The sequence below is a fragment of the Tetrao urogallus genome (genome assembly GCF_951394365.1).
Source record: "Tetrao urogallus genome assembly, contig: scaffold_81, whole genome shotgun sequence".
NCBI classification, from domain to species: Eukaryota; Metazoa; Chordata; class Aves; order Galliformes; family Phasianidae; genus Tetrao; species Tetrao urogallus.
The window spans coordinates 25,481-43,334 of NW_027638869.1; the positions used below are offsets into that span (position 1 = coordinate 25,481).

The 17,854-nt window shown below is 46.9% G+C and overlaps 2 protein-coding genes across 2 annotated transcripts in view; both read right to left on the reverse strand.

Annotated features, from left to right (window-relative positions):
• The window catches only part of LOC306957681 (mothers against decapentaplegic homolog 4-like), a gene marked incomplete at both ends in the record, with an annotated part of 24,242 nt that extends 22,370 nt beyond the window's left edge, over window positions 1–1,872 (reverse strand). The window contains one exon of the mRNA XM_079551154.1: window positions 1,869–1,872. Coding sequence (XP_079407280.1) covers window positions 1,869–1,872 — 4 coding nt within the window. The remainder of the gene's footprint in view (window positions 1–1,868) is intronic.
• A 15,525-nt stretch (window positions 1,873–17,397) lies between these two features.
• Window positions 17,398–17,854, reverse strand: part of LOC306957682 (methyl-CpG-binding domain protein 2-like) — a gene marked incomplete at both ends in the record, with an annotated part of 31,185 nt that continues 30,728 nt past the window's right edge. Inside the window, one exon of the mRNA XM_079551155.1 lies at window positions 17,398–17,491. Coding sequence (XP_079407281.1) covers window positions 17,398–17,491 — 94 coding nt within the window. The remainder of the gene's footprint in view (window positions 17,492–17,854) is intronic.

Below are 17,854 nucleotides of genomic sequence, written 5' to 3' on the forward strand. Positions count from 1 at the left end.
CACCAATTAGCACCCATTGCCACCTGTTTGTCCCTATTGGCACGCGTTGGCCCTCATTAGCCTTCATTAGGCCTAATTAGCACCTATTAGTCCCCATTAGTACCCACTGACACCCATTAGCACTCATTAACCGCCATTGACACCCACTAGCCACCATTAGCGCCCATTGGCAACCATGAGCGCCCATTAGCACCTATAGGCCCCAATTAGCAGCCATTGGTATTAATTAGCTTCCGTTAGCCCCCATTAACACTCATTAGCACCCATTAACACTTATTAGCACCCATTAGCCCCCATTAACGCCAATTAGCACCCATCAGTCCCCACTGGCACCCATTAGGGAGCATTGGCTTCTATTGGCCCTCATTGGCCATCGTTAATCCTCATTAGTCCCTATTAGCCCCCATTGGCCCCAATTAGCAGCCATTGAAATTAATTAGCCTACATTAGCCCCCATTAACACTCATCAGCACCCATTAGGCTTCATTAGCACCCATTAGCTCCCATTGACGCCCATTGGCCGCCATTAGCGCCCATTAATCTCCATTAGCACCAATTAGCACCCATTGCCACCTGTTTGTCCCTATTGGCACGCGTTGGCCCTCATTAGCCTTCATTAGGCCTAATTAGCACCTATTAGTCCCCATTAGTACCCACTGACACCCATTAGCACTCATTAACCCCCAGTGACACCCACTAGCCACCATTAGCGCCCATTGGCAACCATGAGCGCCCATTAGCACCTATAGGCCCCAATTAGCAGCCATTGGTATTAATTAGCTTCCGTTAGCTCCTATTAACACTCATTAGCACCCATTAACACTTATTAGCACCCATTAGCCCCCATTAACGCCAATTAGCACCCATTGGTGCCCACTGGCACCCATTAGCATACATTGGCTTCTATTGGTCCTCATTGGCCATCGTTAATCCTCATTAGTCCCTATTAGCACCCATTAGCCCCTATTGGCCCCAATTAGCAGCCATTGGCATTAATTAGCTTACATTAGCCCCCATTAACACTCATTGGCACCCATTAGCTTTCATTAGTACTCATTAGCTCCCATTGGCCACCATTAGCACCCATTACTCTCCATTAGCACCAATTAGCACCCATTGCCACCTGTTCTTCCCTATTGGCACCCATTGGCACTCATTAGCCTTCGTTAGCTCTAATTAGCATCTATTAGTCCCCATTAGTACCCACTGACACCCATTAGCACTCATTAACCGCCACTGACACCCACTAGCCACCATTAGCGCCCATTGGCACCTATTGGCCCCAATTAGCAACTACTGATATTAATTAGCTTCCGTTAGCCTCCATTAACACTCATTAGCACCCATTAACACTTATTAGCACCCATTAGCCCCCATTAACACCAATTAGCACCCATTGGTGCCCACTGGCACCCATCCCCCACCTATGACTTCCCCCCACCCATGGGTGCTCCCCATCCTTCTCCTTCCCCTCACCCTTCTCCCCCATTCCTTACCCCAAACCCCCACCCTACATCCAAGGGTGCCACCCCCACCCATGGGTGCTCCCCCCACCCCTTATCCCCCACCTATGGCTGCCCCCCACCCATGGGTGCTCCCTTGACCCCCCCACCCATAGGTGCTGTCCATCCTCCTCCTCCCCCTCACCCCTATCCTCCAATCCCCCACCCTACATCCAAGGGTGCCACCCCCACCCATGGGTGCTCCCTGCACCCCTTATCCCCCACCTATGGCTGCCCCCCACCCATGGGTGCTCCCTTGACCCCCCACCCATGGCTGCTCCCCATTCTCCTCCTCCCCATCACCCATCCTCACCCCTATCACCCATTCCCCACCGCAATCCCTCACCCTACACCCACATCTCTCACCCATGGGTGCCCCCTACATGCCATCTTCCCCCACATATAGGTGCCCCCCACCCATGGGTGCTCCCTTGACCCCCCACCCATGGCTGCTCCCCATTCTCCTCCTCCCCCTCACCCCTATCCTCCTCCCTACATCCAAGGGTGCCACCCCCACCCATGGGTGCTCCCTACATTCTCCTCCTTCCCCTCACCCTTCTCCCCCATTCCTTACCCCAATCCCCCACCCTACATCCAAGGGTGCCACCCCCACCCATGGGTGCTCCCCCCACCCCTTATCCCCCACCTATGGCTGCCCCTCACCCATGGGTGCTCCCTTGACCCCGCACCCATGGGTGCTCCCCATCCTCCTCCTTCCCCTCACCCTTATCACCCATTCCTTACCCCAACCCCCCACCCTACACCCACACCTCCCACCCCCACCCATGGGCGCCCCCACACCTTCGATCCCCCACCTATGGCTGCCCCCCACCCATGGGTGCTCCCTTGACCCCCCCACCCATAGGTGCTCCACATCCTCCTCCTCCCCCTCCCCCCTATCCCCCTCTCTACATCCAAGGGTGCCACCCCCACCCATGGGTGCTTCCTACATTCTCCTCCTTCTCCCCCATTCCTTACCCCAATCCCCCACCCTACATCCAAGGGTGCCACCCCCACCCATGGGTGCTCCCCCCACCCCTTATCCCCCACCTATGGCTGCCCCCCACCCATGGGTGCTCCCTTGACCCCCCACCCATAGGTGCTGTCCATCCTCCTCCTCCCCCTCACCCCTATCCTCCAATCCCCCACCCTACATCCAAGGGTGCCACCCCCACCCATGGGTGCTTCCTGCATTCTCCTCCTTCTCCCCCATTCCTTACCCCAATCCCCCACCCTACATCCAAGGGTGCCACCCCCACCCATGGGTGCTCCCCCCACCCCTTATCCCCCACCTATGGCTGCCCCGCACCCATGGCTGCTCCCCATTCTCCCCACTCCCCATCCTGCCCCCAAGCCCAACGCCCCAACTTCGCCCCCCCTGCCCACACCTCCCACCCCGCACCCGCACCTCCACCCCCCCACCCATGGGTGCCCCCCTTTTATCCCCCCCCTCCCCTCCTCCTCGCCCAGGCCTCTCCGCCGCCGCCGGCATCGGCGTCGACGACCTGCGGCGCCTCTGCATTTTACGCATGAGCTTCGTCAAAGGTTGGGGCCCCGATTACCCGCGCCAAAGCATCAAAGAGACGCCGTGTTGGATCGAAATTCACCTCCATCGCGCCCTTCAACTCCTCGACGAAGTCCTTCACACGATGCCCATCGCCGACCCGCAACCCTTGGACTGAAGCTTTGCTTTTCCCCTTCCAGGACCTTGAAGCAGCGGCTTTCATTCGCCTTTCTTTGTTTTATTGGGGGGTGGGGGGGGTTGGGTTTCCATTCGCAGGTCCTGGCAGGGCGCCGCGGCGCCGTTGGGGGTTTTTTTTTCGTTGGCGGTGTTGTTTTATTTGGGGTTTTTTTTTTGGGGGGGGGGGGGGGCCTCTGTTGGGTTTGGGGGAAATAAAAAGATGGATTCGGTCGCATTGCGGAGCTTTCGTTTCGTTAGCGGCGCTGTTCATTCGGTAATTAGTTCCTCGAGCTCGTTAATAGAACCGTTTGGTGATCGGTGATCCCAGCAGTCGCCTCTCTAATGCCATCAGCGTATCAAGAATCCCATCCATCCTGCAATAATCCATGCCATCTTCCCGTTAGGCCATTAATAATTTGATCAATTAATTATTAATTGTATTAATAATCACATTTGTCCATCAATAATCCCATCAGTCACATCAATATCATCGATAATCCCACCAATCTCATCAATAATCCCATCAATTCATCAATAATCCCATCAATTCATCAATTATCCCATCAATCTCGTCAATAATCCCATCAATCTCATCAATAATCCCATCAATCTCGCCAATAATCCCATCAATTCATCAATTATCCCATCAATATCACCAATAATCCAATCAACATCATCAATAATCCCATCAACATCATCAATAATCCCATCAACATCATCAATAATCCCATCAATACATCAGTAACCCCATCCCATCAATAATCCAACCAATCCATCAATAACCCCATCAATAATCCCATCAACCTCATCAATTATCCCATCAATCTCATCAATAATCCCATCGATCTTATCAATAATCCCATCAACATCATCGATAATCCCATCAAACCATCAATTATCCCATCTATCCATCAATAATCCCATCAATACATCAATAACCCCATTAATTCATCAATAATCCCATCAACATCATCAATATTCCCATTAATCTCATCAATAACCCCATCAATCCATCAATAATCCCATCAATCTCATCAATAATCCCATCTGTCCATCAGTAATCCCATCAATACATCAATAATCCCACCAATCTCATTAATAACCTCATCAATCTCATCAGTAATCCCATCAATCCCTCAATAATCCAGCAATCTCATCAATAATCCCATCCATCCTGCAATAATCCATGCCAACTTCCCGTTAGGCCATTAATAATCTGACAAGTTAATCACTAATTGTGTTAATAATCACATTTGTCCATCAATAATCCCATCAATCATATCAATATCGTCAATATTCCCATCAATCTCATCAATAATCCCATCAATCTCATCAATAATCCCATCAATTCATCGATTATCCCATCAATTCATCGATAATCCAATCAATCTCATCAATAATCCCACCAATCCTGAAATAATCCAAGCCATCTTCCCGTTAGGCCATTAATAATCTGACCAATTAATCACTAATTCTACTAATAGTCACATTTGTCCATCAATAATCCCATCAACCACATCAATATCACCAATAATTCCACCAATCTCATCAATTATCCCATCAATCTCATCAATAATCCCATCGATCTTATCAATAATCCCATCAACCTCATCGATAATCCCATCAAACCATCAATAATCCCATCAATCCATCAATAATCCCATCAATCTCATCAATAATCCCATCAATCTCGTCAATAATCCCATCAATTTATCAATAATCCCATTCATCCCATCAATAATCCCATCAACCTCATCAATAATCCCATCAACCTCATCAATAACCCCATCAACCTCATTAATAATCCCATCAATCTCATCAATAATCCCACCAATCTCATCAATAATCCCATCAATCTCATCAATAATCCCAACAATCTCATTAATAATCCCATCAGTCTCATCAATAATCCCATTAATCTCATCAATGATCCCATCAATCTCATCAATAATCCCATCTGTCCATCAGTAATCCCATCAATTCCATCAATAATCCCACCAATCTCATTAATAACCCCATCAATCTCATCAGTAATCCCATCAATCCCTCAATAATCCAGCAATCTCATCAATAATCCCATCCACCCTGCAATAATCCATGCCATCTTCCCGTTAGGCCATTAATAATCTGACCAATTAATCAGTAATTGTATTAATAATCACATTTGTCCATCAATAATCTCATCAATCCATCAATAATCCCATCAATACCATCAATATTCCCATCAATCTTGGCAATAATCCCATCAACCCATTAATAATCCAATCAACCTCATCAAGAATCCCATCAACATCATCAATAATCCCATCAATCTCATCAATAATCCCATCTGTCCATCAATAATCCCATCACCGCATCAATAATCTCATTAATGTCATCATTAAACCCATCTATCCATCAATAATCCCATTAATCTCATCAATAACTCCATCTACCCACCAATAAGCCCCATTTACCCCATCAATCTCATCAATAATCCCATTAATTTCATCAGTAATCCCATTAATCCATCAATAATACCATTAATCTAATCAATAACCCCATCCATCCATCAATAACGCCATCAATCCCATCAATCTCATCAATAATCCCATCATTCTCATTAATAATCCCATTAATCTATCAATAATCCCACCAATACATCAATAATCCCATCAATCCCATCAATAATCCCACCAATCTCATCAATAACCCCATCAACCTCATCAATAATCCCATCAACATCACCAATATTCCCATTAATCTCATTAATAATCCCATCAATCTCATCAATAATCCCATCAATCCCATCAATAATCCAACCAATCCATCAATAATCCCATCTATCCATCAATAATCCCATCAATACATCAATAACCCCATTAATCCATCAATAATCCCATCAACCCCATCAATAATCCCACCAATCTCGTCAATAATCCTATCAATTCATCAATTATCCCATCAATACATCAATAACCCATTAATCTCATCAATAATCCCATCAATACATCAATAACCCCATTAATGCGTTAATAATCCTATCAATCCAATCAATAACCCCATTAATGCCATTAATAACCCCATCAATAATCCCACTAACGATCCTATTAATCCCATTAACACCATCAATCACCCCATCAATTCAATCAATAACCCCATTAATCTCATTAATAACCCATCAGCCCCATAAATTACCCCACTAATCCCATTAATAACCCCATCAATCCAACTAATAACCCCATTAATCCCATTAATAACCCCATCAATCCCATCAGTAAGCCCATTAATCCCATTAATCCTGTTAATAACCCCATCAATCCCATCAGTTACCCCATTAATCCCATTAATAACCCCATCAATCCAATCAATAACCCCATTAATCCCATTAATCCCATTAATTACCCCATCAATCCCATTAACAACCCCATTAATCCCATTAATAACCCCATTAATCCCATTAACAACCCCATCAATCCCATTAACAATCCCATTAATCCTATTAATCCCATTAATAACCCCATTAATCCCATTAACAACCCCATCAATCCCATTAACAATCCCATTAATCCCATTAATCCCATTAACAACCCCATTAATCCCATTAATAACCCCATCAATCCAACTAATAACCCAATTAATCTCATTAATAACCCCATCAATCCCATTAACAACCCCATTAATCCCATTAACAACTCCATCAATCCCATTAACAACCCCATTAATCCCATTAATAACCCATCAGAGCGATCAATAACCCCGTTAATCCCATTAATAACCCCATTAACCCCATTAATAACCCCATTAATCCCATTAATAACCCCATCAATCCCGTTAAAAACCTCATTAACCCCATTAATAACCCATTAGAGCGATCAATACCCCATTAATCCCATCAATAACCCCATCAATCCCATTAACAACCCCATTAATCTCATTAATCCCATTAATTGCCCCATCAATCCCATTAACAACCCCATTAACCCCATTAATAACCCACCAGTGCAATCAATACCCCATTAATCCCATTAATAACCCCATCAATCCCATTAACAACCCCATTAATCCCGTTAATCCCATTAATAACCCCATGAATCCCATCAGTAAGGCCATTAATCCCGTTAATAACCCACCAGTGCAATCAATACCCCATTAATTCCATTAATAATCCCATCAATCCCATTAACAACCCCATTAATCCTGTTAATCCCATTAATAACCCCATCAATCCCATTAACAACCCCATTAATCCCATTAATAACCCACCAGTGCAATCAATACCCCATCAATCCCATTAATAACCCCATCAATCCCATTAATAACCCCATCAATCCCATTAACAACCCCATTAATCCCATTAATAACCCCATCAATCCAATCGATAACCCCATTAATCCCATTAATAACCCCATCAATCCCATTAATAATCCCATTAATCCCGCTAATAACCCACCAGTGCAATCAAAACCCCATTAATCCCATTAACAACCCCATTAATCCAATCAATAACCAATTAATCCCATTAATAACCCCATCAATCCCATCAATGACCCCATTAATCCCATTAATAACCCCATCAATCCCATCAGTTACCCCATTAATCCCATTAATCCCATTAATAACCCCATCAATCCAATCAATAACCCCATTAATAACCCCATCAATCCCATTAATAATCCCACCCACTGCATCAATTAATCTATCAAGCTCATCAACCCCGTTGCCAGTGCCTTTAATGCCATTAATAATCCCATTAATTGACAATCCCAATCATTGCAACAAGCCATCACCTCATTAATCCCGCCCACCCCACTAATAATCCCATTAAAAGACCCATAAATCAATCAGTCCATCAAAAACCTCATCAATTGCATTAATAATCCCACTGATTCATCAATATTCCCATTAATTAATCATTAATCCCATTATTTAACCAATAATCCCATTGATTCCATCAGCAATCCCGTTAATTCACTGATAATCCCCTCATAATCCCATCCAGCCTGTCATTAATCCTATTAATCTCATCGATAATCCCATTAATACACTCATTAATCTCATTAATCCCCCAAAAAACCTCATTAATCCAATTAATCTTGTTATTAATCCCATTAATCCCACTAATCTCATCAATAATCCCAGCCAGAATCCCGCATTTGTGGACTCACAAACCCCAAAATCCCCCCCAAAAAACCAAAATCCCCTTCAAAAAACCCAAATTCCTCACAAGAAAACCCCAAAATCCCTCAAAAGACCCCAAAATCCCCTTAAAAAACACAAAAATCCCTTAAAAGATCACAAAAATCCCCTCAAAAAGCCCCAAAATCCCTCAAAAGACCCCAAAATCCCTTAAAAGACCCCAAAATCCCTCAAAAGATCCCAAAATCCTACAATAGAAACCCAAAATCCCCTAAAAAGAAACCAGAATCACCCCAAAAAGCCCCAAAATCCCCTAAAAGACCCCAAAATCCACTCAAAAGACCCCAAAATCCCCTAAAAAGAAACCCAAAATCCCCTATAAGACCCCCAAATCCCTCAAAAGACCCCAAAATCCACTCAAAAAGCCCCAAAATCACCATAAGAAGCACCAAAATCCCCTAAGACCCCAAAATCCCTTAAAAAACCCCAAAATCCTATAATAGAAACCCAAAATCCCCTAAAAAGAAACCAAAATCCCCACAAAAAGCCCCAAAATCCCTCAAAAGACCCCAAAATATCTTAAAATACCCCCAAAATCCCTTCAAAATCCCCAAAATCCCATAAAAACCCCCCAAAATCCCTCAAAAAGCCCCAAAATCCCATAAAAACCCCAAAATCCCTTAAAAAATCCCAAAATTCTCTTAAAAACCCCCAAAATTCTCTTAAAAACCCCCAAAATCCCTTCAAAAACCCCAAAACCCCTTAAAAATACCCCAAAATCCCTCAAAAAGCCCCAAAATCCCATAAAAACACCAAAATCCCATAAAACCCCCCCAAAATCCCATAAAAACCCCCCAAAATCCCTCAAAAAGTCCCAAAATCCCATAAAAACCCCAAAATCCCTTAAAAAATCCCAAAATTCTCTTAAAAACCCCCAAAATCCCTTCAAAAACCCCCCAAAATCCCATAAAAAATCCCAAAATCCCATAAAAACCCCCCAAAAACCCTTCAAAAACCCCAAGACCCCTTATAAAAAACCCAAAATGCCTTAAAACCCCCAAATATCATAAAAAAACCCAAAATCCCTTCAAAAAAGCCAAAATCCCTTAAAAATCCCAAAATATCTTAAAAAAAAGCCCAAAATCCCATAAAAACCCCCAAAATCCCCTTAAAAAAACCAAAAATCCCATAAAAATCCCCAAAAACCCTTCAAAAATCCCAAAACCCCTTAAAAACCCCCCAAAATCCCTTAAAAAACCCCAAATCCCTTCAAAAAACCCAAAATCCCTTCACAAAATCCCAAAATATCTTAAAAAACCCCAAAATCCCATAAAAATCCCCAAAATCCCCTTCAAAAACCCCAAAATCCCATAATACCCCCCAAAATCTCCTTAAAAAACCCCAAAATCCCATAAAACCCCCCAAAATCCCTTAAAAAATCCCAAAATCCCTTAAAAACCCCAAAATCCCTTAAAAAACCCCAAATCCCTTCAAAAAGCCCAAAATCCCTTCAAAAAATCCCAAATATCTTAAAAAAAAGCCCAAAATCCCATAAAAACCCCCAAAATCCCCTTAAAAAACCCCAAAATCCCATAAAACCCCCCAAAATCCCCTAAAAAACCCCAAATCCCTTCAAAAAACCCAAAATCCCTTCAAAAAATCCCAAATATATTAAAAAAAAAACCCAAAATCCCTTAAAAACCCCCAAAATCCCCTTCAAAAACCCCAAATCCCATAAAACCCCCCAAAATCCCTTAAAAAATCCCAAAATCCCTTAAAAACCCCCCAAATCCCTTAAAAAAAAACCCAAATCCCTTCAAAAAACCCAAAATCCCTTAAAAAACCCAAAATATCTTAAAAAAAAAACCCAAAATCCCTTAAAAACCCCCAAAATACCTTCAAAATCCCCAAAATCCCATAAAAACCCCCCAAAATCCCTCAAAAAGCCCCAAAATCCCATAAAAACCCCAAAATCCCATAAAACCCCCCAAAATCCCATAAAAACCCCCAAAATCCCATAAAACCCCCAAAATCCCATATAACCCCCAAAATCCCATAAAAACCCCCAAAATCCCTTAAAAAATCCCAAAATCCCTTAAAAATCCCCAAAATCCCTTCAAAATCCCAAAATCCCATAAAAACCCCCAAAATCCCTTAAAACCCCCAAAATCCCTCAAAAAACCCAAAATCCCTTCAAAAAACCCAAAATCCCTTCAAAAAATCCCAAATATCTTAAAAAAAAACCCAAAATCCCTTAAAAACCCCCAAAATCCCCATAATAAACCCCAAAATCCCATAAAAACCCCCAAAATCCCTTCAAAAAACCAAAAATCCCTTAAAAAACCCCAAAATCCCCTTAAAAAAACCCAAAATCCCATAAAAACCCCCAAAATCCCCTTAAAAAAACCCCAAAATCCCATAAAACCCCCCAAAATCCCTTAAAAAATCCCAAAATCCCTTAAAAACCCCAAAATCCCTTAAAAAACCCCAAATCCCTTCAAAAAGCCCAAAATCCCTTCAAAAAATCCCAAATATCTTAAAAAAAAACCCAAAATCCCATAAAAACCCCCAAAATCCCCTTAAAAAACCCCAAAATCCCATAAAACCCCCCAAAATCCCTTAAAAAAAACCCCAAATCCCTTCAAAAAACCCAAAATCCCTTCAAAAAATCCCAAATATATTAAAAAAAAACCCAAAATCCCTTAAAAACCCCCAAAATCCCCTTCAAAAACCCCAAATCCCATAAAACCCCCCAAAATCCCTTAAAAAATCCCAAAATCCCTTAAAAACCCCCCAAATCCCTTAAAAAAAACCCAAATCCCTTCAAAAAACCCAAAATCCCTTAAAAAACCCAAAATATCTTAAAAAAAACCCAAAATCCCATAAAAACCCCCAAAATCCCCTTCAAAAACCCCAAAATCCCATAAAACCCCCCCAAAATCTCCTTCAAAAACCCCAAAATCCCATAAAAACCCCCCAAAATCCCTTCAAAAACCCCAAAACCCCTTAAAAACCCCCAAAATCCCTTCAAAAACCCCAAATCCCTTCAAAAAACCCAAAATCCCTTCAAAAAATCCCAAATATCTTAAAAAAAAAAACCCAAAATCCCATAAAAACCCAAAATCCCCTTAAAAAACCCCAAAATCCCTTCAAAAAACCCCAAAACCCCTTAAAAACACCCCAAAATCCCCCAAATTTCCCCCAAATCCCCTCAGGAACAAAACCCCCAAAATCCCTTTAAAACCCCCCCAAATTTCCCCTAAAAAAGCCCCATAGAAACCAAAATCCCTGCCAAAAAAACCCCAAATCCCCTCAAGAAACCCCAAAATCCCATAAAAAAAAACCCCAAAATGCCCCAAAAGGCCCCAAATCCCCCCTAAAAAACCCCAAATCCCTTCAAACGCCGCCATTTTCCGCCTGGTTTCCCCTTCAAGGCCTCCATTTTCCCCCACCTTTTCAGCCCTGAATCCCCGTTTTCTCCCCCCCAAATCCCAACTTTTTCCTCACGTTTCACCCCCAAAATCCCCATTTCCCAACATTTTTCCCCCAAATTCCAACTTTTCCTCTTATTTGCCCCTAAAATCCCTCATTTTTCCTCTTATTTTCTTCAAAAATCTCTTTTTTTCCCCCAAATTCTCCCCATAGCCGCCATTTTCCCGCTAAGCCGCCATTTTACCCCCAGCCCTTTTCCCGCCAAGCCGCCATTTTGTCCCCAGCCCTTTTCCCGCCAAGCCGCCATTTTTTACCCTCAGCCGTTTTCCCGCCAAGCCGCCATGTTTTACCCCCACCCTCTTCCCGCCAAGCCGCCATTTTTTGGCCCTCAGCCGTTTCCCCTCAAGCCGCCATTTTCCCCCTCACCTCCCAACCAAAAAAACCCCCACATTTCACCCAAATTCACCCCCAAAACGCCGTTTTCCCACCACGTTTCCACACAAACCACCACGTTCCCTCAAAACGTGCCCGAATTCGCCGTTTTTATTCGCGTTCCGCCCCGAAATCCCCACCGCGATTCCGTATTTCCACAACAGCCGAAACCGCCGCTTTCTTTCCGACGGCAGCCGAGAAGCGCCGCGCTCTGCGCCACGTTTGACCTTTTTTTATTTACAGTTCCAGCGAAAATCCGCCCTTTTTTCCACGCCGTCTTCCACCATTACCGACGATTTTCGCCTTCGAGCGGCGGCGGCCGCCGCGCTGCCGCCTCACTTTGGGCGGCCGTTTCGCCGGCACTTCCGGTGTTTTCGGAAAGCTTCGGGAAAGTTCGGATGCGGCTCAGAAGGTTTCGCGTTGTGTGGAAGAGCGGGAAACACACGGGGGCGCCTACGGGCACGTCGACAGAACAACATGGCGGCACTTCCGGTCCGCTCGTAGTTGTGCAGGAGTAAAAAAATGGCCGGACTTCCGGTCCGTTCGGAGCAATTCGGGAGGAATGATGGCGGCACTTCCGGATAGTTCGGAGCACTTCGGGAGGAAACATGGCGACAATTCCGGTCCGATCGCAGCGGTTCGGAAAAAAAAAACTAGCGGCGTTTGCGGTCACTTCGGTTCACATCCGGGCATTTCAGGCCGCTTCGGGCCGCTTCGGAGCATTCCGGTCCATTCCGAGCCGTTCGGGGACGGGGTGGATGTGGGAACGGGGGGGGGGTTGGGGGGGGCAACATGGAGGCACTTCCGGTGGCTGCGAGAAACTTCGGGAAAGTTCGGGTGTGGCTCCGAGCGCTTCCGGTTTCTTCGAAGGAGTCCGGAGGTAGAAGGGCAGAAAGGGCAGCTTACGATCAGGTCGAGAGGAAAAGATGGCGGCACTTCCGGTCCCCTCGGATCACAGCCGGGCATTTCGAGACGCTTCGGGTCACTCGAGAGCGATTTTTGGGGAACTTTCGAGCACATCGGGCAACTTCGGGGAAATTCGGAACACATCGGAGAGCATTCGGGCATTACCGAGAACCTCCGGTCACCTCGGTTGCGATTTGGGTCCAATCGAAGCACTTCCGGTAACTTCGGAGCACTTCCGGTCCTTTCGGAACACTTCGGAGCAGTTCGGGGGGAGGTCTGAGCACTTCCGGATTCTTCGCCCCACTTCCGGTCCGTTCGGAGGTCTTCGGAGCTCTTCGTAGAACATCGGAGCGCTTCGGAGCTTTTCGGACCATTTCGGAAGTGTTCGGAGCACTTCCGGTCGCTTCGGAGCACTTCCGGTGCCTTCGGAGAACTCCGGTACTCTTCGGGGAAATTCCGATTATTTCGGAACACTTCCGGTCCTTTCGGAAAAGTTCGGAACGCTTCGGCTTCACTTATGGCATTTTCGATACCTTCGAAGCGGTTCGGGAGCTGATCGGGTCACTTCCGGTTTTTTCGGAGCAATTCGGGTCTCTTCGGAGATCTTCGGTTCGAGTTCGGGGCCTTTTTGGTCTTTGCGGAGCTTTTCCGGTAATTCCGGAGCACTTCCGGTCCTTTCGGAACACTTCGGAGCAGTTCGGAGGGAGATCGGAGGACTTCCGGATTCTTCGGCGCACTTCCGGTTCTTTCGGAGCTGTTCGGATCATTTCGGAAGTGTTCGGAGCACTTCCGGTGCCTTCGGAACACTTCGGGGAAGTTCCGATCGTTTCGGAATACTTCCGGTCTTTTCGGAGAAGTTCGGAACACTTCGGCCAGATCTGAGGGTACTTCCGGTACCTTCGGAGCGGCTCGGGAACAGATCGGGGCACTTCCGGCTTTTTCGGAGCAATTCGGGTCACTTCGAAGATCTTCGGTTCGAGTTCGGGGCACTTCCGGTGTTTGAGAAGCACTTCCGGGGAACTTCGGAACGGTTCGGAGCTTTTCGGATCAGATCGTGCAGCACTTCCGGTAGGCGAGATGGAAATCGGGCCGCATCGGATCACTTCGGTGGCGTTCGGGAAACTTCGGACATGTTCGGCGATGATCGGAAACTGCCGGACGCGGCTCAATTGCGCCGCCTGGCGGACAGCGCCGTTATTGCAGCATTAATAAATGCTAATTGCGCCCCCTGGTGGATACAGCGGGTATTACACCCATGAATCAAATGAATATTACGCTAATTAATATTCTAATATGATAATTAATATTAATTATTCGCCCTTCTTTTTTTGGTCTCTGCGCCTCTTCGTTTCTTTTCTTATTCCCAATTTATTATAATGGCTCTTTTGGGTTCTATGGGGCTGCCCCATAGATTGTTCTGCCCCATAGATTCTATGGGGCTGCCCCATAGATCTTTTCACCCCATAGATTCTATGGAGCTGCCCCATAGATTGTTCCACCCCACAGATTCTATGGGGCTGCCCCATAGATTGTTCTCCCCCATTGATTCTATGGGGCTGCCCCATAGATTGTTCCACCCCATAGATTCTATGGGGCTGCCCCATAGATCTGTTCACCCCATACATTCTATGGGGCTGCCCCATACATCCATCCACTCCATACATTATATGGGGCTGCCCCATAGATTTGTTCACCCCATAGATTCTATGGGGCTGCCCCATAGATTTTTCCACCCCATAGATTCTATGGGGCTGCCCCATAGATCTGTCCACCCCATAGATTCTATGGGGCTACCCCATAGATTGTTCCGCACCACAGATTCTATGGGGCTGCCCCATAGATCCATCCACTCCATACATTCTCTGGGGCTGCCCCATAGATGTGTTCGCCCCATAGATTCTGTGGGGCTGCCCCATAGATATGTTCACCCCATACATTCTATGGGGCTGCCCCACAGAATTTTCTGCCCCATAGATTCTGTGGGGCTGCCCCATAGATCTGTTCACCCCACAGAGTCTATGGGGCTGCCCCATAGATCCATCCACTCCATACATTATATGGGGCTGCCCCATAGATTTGTTCACCCCATAGATTCTATGGGGCTGCCCCATAGATTGTTCCGCCCCACAGATTCTATGGGGCTGCCCCATAGATTGTTCCACCCAATATATTCTATGGGGCTGCCCCATAGATTGTTCTGCCCCATAGATTCTGTGGAGCTGCCCCATAGATTCCTCCACCCCATAGATTCTATGGGGCTGCCCCATAGATCTTTTCACCCCACAGATTCTATGGGGCTGCCCCATAGATCCATCCACTCCATACATTCTATGGGGCTGCCCCATAGATTTGTTCACCCCATAGATTCTATGGGGCTGCCCCATAGATTGTTCCGCCCCACAGATTCTATGGGGCTGCCCCATAGATTGTTCCGCCCCACAGATTCTATGGGGCTGCCCCATAGATCCATCCACTCCATACATGCTATGGGGCTGCCCCATAGATCTGTCCACCCCATAGATTCTATGGGGCTGCCCCATAGATTCACCCACCCCATAGATTCTATGGGGCTGCCCCATAGATTCCCACACACCATAGATTCTATGGGGCTGCCCCATAGATGTGTTCACCCCATAGATTCTATGGGGCTGCCCCATAGATCTTTTCCACCCCATAGATTCTATGGGGCTGCCCCATAGATCTGTCCACCCCATAGATTCTATGGGGCTACCCCATAGATTGTTCCGCACCACAGATTCTATGGGGCTGCCCCATAGATCCATCCACTCCATACATTCTATGGGGCTGCCCCATAGATGTGTTCGCCCCATAGATTCTGTGGGGCTGCCCCATAGATTCACCCACCCCACAGATTCTATGGGGCTGCCCCACAGAATTTTCTGCCCCATAGATTCTGTGGGGCTGCCCCATAGATCTGTTCACCCCACAGATTCCATGGGGCTGCCCTATAGATCCATCCACTCCATACATTCTATGGGGCTGCCCCATAGATCCGTTCACCCCATACATTCTATGGGGCTGCCCCATACATCCATCCACTCCATACATTATATGGGGCTGCCCCATAGATTTGTTCACCCCATAGATTCTATGGGGCTGCCCCATAGATTTGTTCACCCCATAGATTCTATGGGGCTGCCCCATAGATCTGTCCACCCCATAGATTCTATGGGGCTACCCCATAGATTCCTCCGCCCCATAGATTCTATGGGGCTGCCCCATAGATTGTTCTGCCCCATAGGTTCTGTAGGGCTTTTGGGGTGATCCTTTGGTGTCCATATCCGTGACCTTTGACCCCATCATCGTGACCTTTGACCCCACAGCCCGTGACCTTTGACCCCATCGTGTGACCTCTGATCCCAGTCCATGACCTTTGACCCCCCAACCCACGACCTTTGACCCCCAACCCTGGGCCCTTCCACCCCTAAATGTGACCTTTGGACACCCGCTGTTGACCTTTGACCCCAACGTGACGTCACGTGACCCCTCGTGACCTCTGACCCCAATTTGAACCCCAACCTTTGACCTTTGACCCCGAATCGGGACCTTTGACCCCCAAGGGTCCCCATAAACGCAGCTGTGTCCCGCGATGGTGACCTTTGACCCCCCCCAAAATGTGACCTTTGACCCCACGCTTCACCTTTGAGCCCCCATCCCAAAATGGCGACCTTTGATCCCAATGCTGACCTTTGACCCCCCAAATCATGACCTCTGACCCCTCCTAACCCCACGTTTCGCCCCCCAAATGTCAGTGTGTGCCAAGATGGTGACCTTTGACCCCCCAAACTGCGACCTTTGACCCCCAATGGGGATCTCCGACCCCAAAATGGTGACCTTTGACCCCATTGTTGACCTTTGCCCCCAACCTGTGACCTTTGACCCTCAAGGTTGGGACCCGCGACCCCAAAAATGACCAACTTTGACCCCCAAAATTGAGACCTGCGACCTCAGCCCATGACCTCTGACCCCTCCGATGGTGACCTTTGACCCCAACGGTGACCTCTGACCTCAATCCTCGACCTCCGAACCCCATCCGTGGCCTTTGACCCCCCCCAAAACGTCACCTTTGACCCCCAATATGGCCCCCAAAACGCCGACCTTTGCCCCCCCAGGCCCGTGACCTTTGACCTCCCCGCCGCGACCTTTGACCCCAACAAACGACGCTCAGCCGCCATCTTGTTGCAGCCCCCCCAAATCGGCCATTTTTTCACCCCTTCCACCCCTCCTCCCCCCCCCCCCCCCCCCCCCAAAACGGCGACCTTTGACCCCCGGCGGCCAGCGGGGCGAGGGGTCAAAGGTCAAAGGTCACTCGTCTTGACCCCGTGACCCCGCCGGGTCGCCGGCCAGCAAAGCTTCCTCCAGTTTCTTCCTCACGCGCCTCACGCGCTCCTCCTGCTTCCTGTTAGGGGGCAAAGGGCAAAGGTCAGAGGTCGCGGAAACCCCCATAGGACCCCATAGGATCCCATAGAACCCAATAGAGCCCCATAGGACCCCATAAAACCCCATAGAAACCCCACAGGACCCCATAGAACCCCATAAGGCCCCATAGGACCCCATAGGGCCCCATAGAACCCCATAGAACCCTATAGAACCCCATAGGATCCCATAAAACCCCATAGGATCCCATAGAAACCCATAGAAACCCCATAGAATCTTCTGGGACCCCATAGAACCCTATAAGACCTCATGAGACCCCATAGAACCCCATAGGATCCCATAAAACCCCATAGAAACCCCATAACCCTACATAGGACCCCATTAA